General features: G+C 27.4%; 1 protein-coding gene across 5 annotated transcripts in view; it reads right to left on the bottom strand.

Moving 5' to 3' along the window:
• Positions 1-6,986, bottom strand: part of LOC108748571 (angiotensin-converting enzyme-like) — a 40,266-nt gene that overhangs the window by 12,504 nt on the left and 20,776 nt on the right. The window contains exon 1 of one of the 5 annotated variants that reach the window (XM_018486828.1): positions 2,304-2,471. The exons of the other annotated variants lie outside the window; for them this stretch is intronic. Within the exon in view, the coding sequence (XP_018342330.1) occupies positions 2,304-2,314 (11 nt within the window). The 5' untranslated portion in view covers positions 2,315-2,471. Of the gene's footprint in view, positions 1-2,303; positions 2,472-6,986 lie in introns of those variants that run through there. 5 annotated transcript variants of the gene reach the window in all.

Here is a 6,986-nt window from a genome sequence, read left to right on the forward strand (position 1 = left end):
ATAATAACTAATATTTTCTTCTGCTTTGAGAAAGTTGAAAACATATTTGCGTTCTACGATGCAGCAAGTTTGGTTGAATTTAGTAATTATATTGTATGTACACTCTGATATTGCTGAGACTATAGATATTGATGCACTTATGAATAAATTCATTATAAAAAAAATAATATTCGGAGTTTTCAACAATTGCTCTAAGTGTTTCAACAAGTTGTACGAAAGTATTTATAAGAATTTATTAGAAGAATTTCGTTGTTCTTTATTTTATCATAGTTTTATATGAAAGTCTATAAAGAAATCTATAAAGAGATCTTGAAAGTAATAGTGAGAAAATTTTATTGTGCCCTACCCCTTTTCGTCACGTGTTCAACTCCACACATATAACAAATTGACAAGTCAGCGCCCCTGCGTCCGGTGTATTAACTCGTTAAATCATGAATGTCGTATGTCGTATGTCGTCGTGTGTCCGGATATGTTTGACGTAAATGTCAATTATGATATCATGACATACGACTGTGAAAATTAAAAGACAATTACTTTCACTTCCGAAATGATTAAATAAATATTTTGCAAAAAGAAAGAATAATAACAGAAAGGACCCTACACCAACTTTATAGAAATTGTCTTTTCTAATTGATTTAATTTTGGATATGTTGTAGTTCTCATCATTCAGAACAAATGTCTCTATCAACATTCCCCTATGGCTAGTTTTTGCGCTACACAAGTCCTGAAAGATTTAAGTTATTTTTTATAAATTTATGATTTTCGTGTATTATTGATGTTATGTCATTATTGACAGATATATGTATAATGGATATATACTTGTAGGTGCACGCGCGCGTGTGTGTGTGTGTGTATCGGGTATCCCATTTTAAATGACCATTTTAAAATATATATATCTCTTAAACAGTGCATTTTAGAGAAAAATGTTTCAAATGAAAATGGAATGGTTTCGAGGGCGATGTATTTGGTCACGTTGTTTTTTTTCAAGTGGAAATGTCAAAAAGATATAAACATCACCTTCACTTTTTTAAATGAAATTGTATAATTTTTTGCACAATATAATTTCTCTAATTATTTATAAAAATATCAAAATTAATATCGAAAAATCAATAGCTTTTGAGTGTGTCTTATACTTTGTTCTGATACGTTGTGAAATATTTATGTATCTCGTAAACTATTAACTTTTTGATAATTATACCTTAACACTTTTTTGCACAGAATATTAATTGAGATGAATCAAATTGGTGTAAAGAATACATTTATTCTTCAAAGATTTCTACCAGAAAAGTTGCGAATTAGCATCGTGTTTTCATCCATTGCTAACGTTTCGTGAACCTTGAAAAAATACCTCTTCTTAGCATGAATCAAGCTGAATAGGTGTATTCCTTACAATTGATTCATCTCAATATTTTGTGTATTAAAGTTAGTATTAAGGTATAATTATTAAAAAGTTAATAATTTACGAGACAATTAATATTTCATGTCCAAATGTATCAGCATAAAATATAACTCGAAATTTAAACTATTGATTTTTCGATATTTCTATACTTTAATACTTTTATATGTAAGAATTAGAAGATTTGTACTTTTATATATAAAATTAGAGAAATCATATTGTGTATAAAGATAATCTTATTTAAAAAATGAAAGTGACCTTCATATTTTTTTAGGATCTCCACTTAAAAACATAACCAAAATACATCCCTTTCGAAATCATGCCATTTTCATTTAAAACATTTGTTTTTTAAATTACACTTTGTATAACGTGAACACACACACACACACAGACACGCGCGCGCGCACATATATATGTATGTATATCTATTTTATATATATATATATATATATATATATATCTGTTAGTAATAATATCAATAATATATACACGAAAACCTAATTTAAAAGAAATGGCTTGAATCTGAACCTTTCAGGACTTGTAACCATAAGAGGAAGTTAAATTAAATGAAAATTTGATTCAGAATGAGAACTACAACGTATCCAAAATTAGACAGAAAGTCAATTTCTATAAATTGATGGTTGTCCTTTATTCTACATTATAGATAGAGAAAAATTTGTTATTATATATAATTAATACAAAATTAACATACAAAAATATAGCGATATACGATCTACTTTTTTATTGTAATATTAAAAATTACTAATTTTAAAAATTATCGATCATCGTGCAACTATTTCTCATTCCTAGCTGGTTGTGATATCAACTTAGGAGTTATCCATAGTCGTCAAATTTAATTCTGTGAAGACGTGTACACGTTATGTTAATGAATTAACGAGTTACTTACAGGCGCAGCATACCGATGTTCCGATTTTACGGTTTTACGAAATAATTAAATTTTAATGAAGAGTTTCACGAATATTCGCCGCAGCTGACAGGATACGTAACCGCTTCTCAATCGTCGACTGACCTCCGAGAGCGAGACACGTTATCTTTTATGGAACTTCCCCACTCCGCAGACAATATCTGATCAAGCTCCTGCGTTCTTTGATAAATTCGGATACAATCCTGTCACTCGACTCTGCTCGTTCCGTCTTGTAAATTTATTTCAAAGTTTCAAAAAAAAAATCTAATCGGTCACCGTTCCACAATTCCACAATTTTCATGCTCTTCAGTCAAATGTTTTAAAGATGAGAATACCTATTTGTTTTTTTACGAATATTAGCAGTTTTTTATTGAATACATTACTGTATTATCATATTATTATCAGGTACCGTATAGTATATTTACATATATATATATATAAAATATTTACGTATTATTTATATTATGTTTACATCAATATTTTTTATGTAAATAATACAAGCAATGTAAAATACAAATAAATACAAATAAATTATTAGAAATTAGATACAATACAGAAAGAAGTAATTAAGTTTTATGATTATTAATTTGATCTGACTTTAACATTCCCAAGCAAAACAACAAGTCACGATTTCACAACGTGAAAATGATTGAATCGGAAACGATTGAAAAATAACTTTTAATGATCATTTTGGAGTTATTTTAACATCATTTTGATATTACAATATAATGACTTATTATTCTGCTTGGATTGATATATAAAAATATATAAGCGAAATAAAATCTTTAATGCAGTCCAATTAATGTAACAATTATAAAGAACATAAGAATGGATAATTCATAGGACGATATTTATATTCATAATCCCTTCTTATTTTAAAGTTATTTTAAATAACATCTTAAGATGTTAATACGGTTCTCTGATTGGTTCACGACATCTTAAAACTGTATTTAGACGGTCTTACAGAAATATAAGATTTATGAATACCACTCAGATTCCTAATCAGCAGACAATTCTTAAAGCGTCTTTTAAATATTTATTTTTTATCAAAACAAATAATAAATATTTATTTTATTGTAAAACAAGTATTTATTATATATGTACTTTATATGTAAAACAAATATTTATTTTGTTTTTTATTTATATTTTTTATTAATTATGAATTGTTTGATTTATCTTAAAAATAATATTTATTAATTGTTTATTAAAATTTAATATTTTTTATATTAATTATGAAATTTCTCATTCATGTTCTAATGAAATGATGATGGTTAAAAAACTCTGAAAATTGGACTCTAAGATAAAAGTAAATAAAATATTTTGACAGTTTTTGATTCTCATATCTTAAATTAAAAACGATTAGTCATATTGTAAATAGCATTTGCACACAGACGATTTGCGTATCATACATACTATATACATATTTATACGTGTCGATATATCACTACATACTACTACATGAATATCTTACACACACATACACGTAAATTTTCGTATAAAAATAACGTTTTAATTAGACGTTTAAGTCCAGTTTTAAGAATCACACGTTGTTTCTTCGGGCAAATTACATCTGTACTAGTCTGTGGACTACTATTTCTTCTTTTTCTTCTTCTTTGTATCCTCCAATGGATTTATGTTCCACTCCAATGGATCGAATTATCACGATTTCATGGACGAATCTAATGACTATGTCTCCTTGAGGACAGAGGAGACTTCACTTCTTCTTTTTTAAAAGCGCATACTAGTTTAACTTCTTGACCCAGTCAACTAAAGTCTCGCATTAACGAGAACTGAAACTGAGCGCTCTCCTACTTCTTTCGAAGGGGAATTTGAAAATACAAGCCCTTCTAAATATTCCTAAGATTATTACCCAGCAAAAAATTGTTTATGCATGAATATGTATAAATATGTATAAACATACATAAACACGCAGAAATGTTCATAAATGTTGTATAATTATATATAAAATATGTTCATATATCCTTCTTTCTTTTGTAAAATTACTTTTTAGTGTAATAGAAATAATAATAATGTGAAAACATAAAAAATAATTAAAGGGATAATTTTCGCATTGTTTTAGAAAGAAACAAGTTTGGAAAAATGTAAACAAAATTACTCATACATAATTATGCATAATTTTATATGTAATTATATATAAATAATTTTTTTACATTTGTTCAAACATGATTTTTCATGTTCAATCTCAATTTCGAAATTTTTTTGTCGCTCTCGGCATAGACTTCACCTCGTAAATGTATTAATGCGTATATTTTAGTCTTGGAAAAGGATTTTTGAATCAATAAAAGAGAAAAAACTAATTATTAAACAAAAATAATACGGTTTAGTCGGTAATACAACGACTTTAGGATCCTCTTAAAATCATTGTTAAGTCATATCATTAAAAAATCGTAAAATAAATACTATATTTATTTAATAAAATCGTGTGCGAGAAGAAAATAGAACGTGAGAGAGAATACAACGAAAAGAGAGAGAGAGGGAGGAAGAGAGAGAGAGAGAGAGAGAGAGAGAGAGAGAGAGAGAGAAAGAGGGGGAATAAGATAGTAAGTATAAGACCGCCACGAGAGGAAAGAGAACTGCATACTACAATGGGTAGAAGAGAGGGAACAACGAGTTGGAAAGAGAATGCAATGGGTGGAAGAAAAAAAGAACAAAATTCTTTTCCCGCAGACTCCTTGCCTATCAACGCACTGCCCCCTCCCTTACCCCTCGGACCAAGTGTCTGTCACGTACTCCCTCTCCCCTTGATCTCTCATATGCACATACACACCGCATATATGAATACGCACTAACACATAGTGATCCAGAACTCGCTTAGCTATTCTACTGGCTTTAATAATGCCTAATATAAAAATATATACATAACATATACATGTATGTATATATTTTCTTTTTCTGACCAGTTTCACATTCTGAGCTTGAGAGAACGAGTGGTCGTCGTCCTCCGATTCTTTCCGCTTCATCGGCGACACTTCTTCAAGTCGAGGTTCTGTGGACTCGATACCAATTCAAGGGCTAACCGATACGATCATGGAATAAAAAATTTGCTCACTATTATAAACAAAATTTCGAAGGTATGTGTATTCAGTGTACCTGTAAGTTGCAAAATTCCACAGCTCTGAATGTAAAAGACAAACGCAATTTTTTTTTCAAAAATTAAAATGTATTAAAAATTTTCTTGAAATGTCTTGTTTAAAAATTTAAATCTATTTTCGATAAAAATAATGTGCCATTTTTTCAAAAATTGGCCAACCTTTAGAATTTGATCTCATCAAAACAAATTCTTGAATCTACTTGTGTATCCTTAATTGAAATTTATATTCTTTAATATAATATATTAAAAATAAATGAATTTACGAAAATAATAAGAAATAGAAATATTAAACAATAATTTTCAACATTAAATGATAAGATCTTTATAATATAAAATCTTTATATAATAGTATAAAACAAAACACACTAGAAAAAGTAGCATTTATAAGTAATAATAATTTAATGAAATATTTTTATTTTTATGCTTATTCATCCAAAGATTAATAGAAGACATTTTAATAATTTTGCGACTTTTCCAACATAATATGAAACTTTGGAATAGACCAATATTTAATCTTAATTCATTTTAGAAAGATGGGCCAATATATATGGAAAAAAAATAATAAAACTATTATAATACTAATATAATATTATAATGAAACTATTTTTTGCTAATTTTAGTATTTTGTATAAATATATATGAAAAAGAGGATAACATTTGATTAAAACTACTTTTTTCTACCTGTTTTCTTTTTAAATTGTCAGGCAGGAAGAGATTCACGGTCGCGATTTGAAAAGCGCGAAATTAAAAATTGTACTGATGGCTATGTATTGAGCGCATTTCATTTCGAACGTTTGCGATTTGCAACGGTCGAGTATCATCTGTCTTTATTTAACTTTCGATTAACAGCAAGGATAAAATGATTTCATGAGCATTGAGAAACGTTAAGTGAAACGTGCCTTATGAAATAGCTTTAGAATAGTTATTTCGTATATGTAATAATGCTATTTGCAATACACTGCGTTTTAGTGCCAAATATGAATATAAAATACTAATATTAAATAGTTCAGATAGTCCTGCGGTATTTTGTCAAAGTTGTGCTTACAATATCTTTGTTAAAAATGAACGAAATGTATAAATTTAAAACAACTTTAAACCTTAAAATCTTTATTTTTATTGACCATTATTTTATTAATTATATAATGAAAGACTTAACGTGATTCTCGCCGTTAAACAAGAATTTATAGTTATAAAATTTTACATAATTGATTGCTTATATCCATTGATGAACCTGGTATATTAAAATCTCTCCAATCATTTTATTTTGTCGGAAGACTGTCTGGTAAAATTACATGAATTGTTAGACTGTACATTTTTAATTTTATGTTATATTAATGAAAACTGTGAGCCGAAACGTTTTTATATTATTAAGTATAATTAAATTTAGTTATATTAAATAATTATATTAAATAATATATTTATATTAAATAATAAACGATTTATTAAGACCGTAATGTGAATTTACAATAAGTAAGAATATTAAAGCTTATAATGATCGAAACCAGATCTTTAATGCTTTAATTAATTCAATGTGAATTATATATATATATATA

This window comes from Trachymyrmex septentrionalis, unplaced genomic scaffold (genome assembly GCF_001594115.1).
Source record: "Trachymyrmex septentrionalis isolate Tsep2-gDNA-1 unplaced genomic scaffold, Tsep1.0 scaffold109, whole genome shotgun sequence".
Taxonomy (NCBI): domain Eukaryota; kingdom Metazoa; phylum Arthropoda; class Insecta; order Hymenoptera; family Formicidae; genus Trachymyrmex; species Trachymyrmex septentrionalis.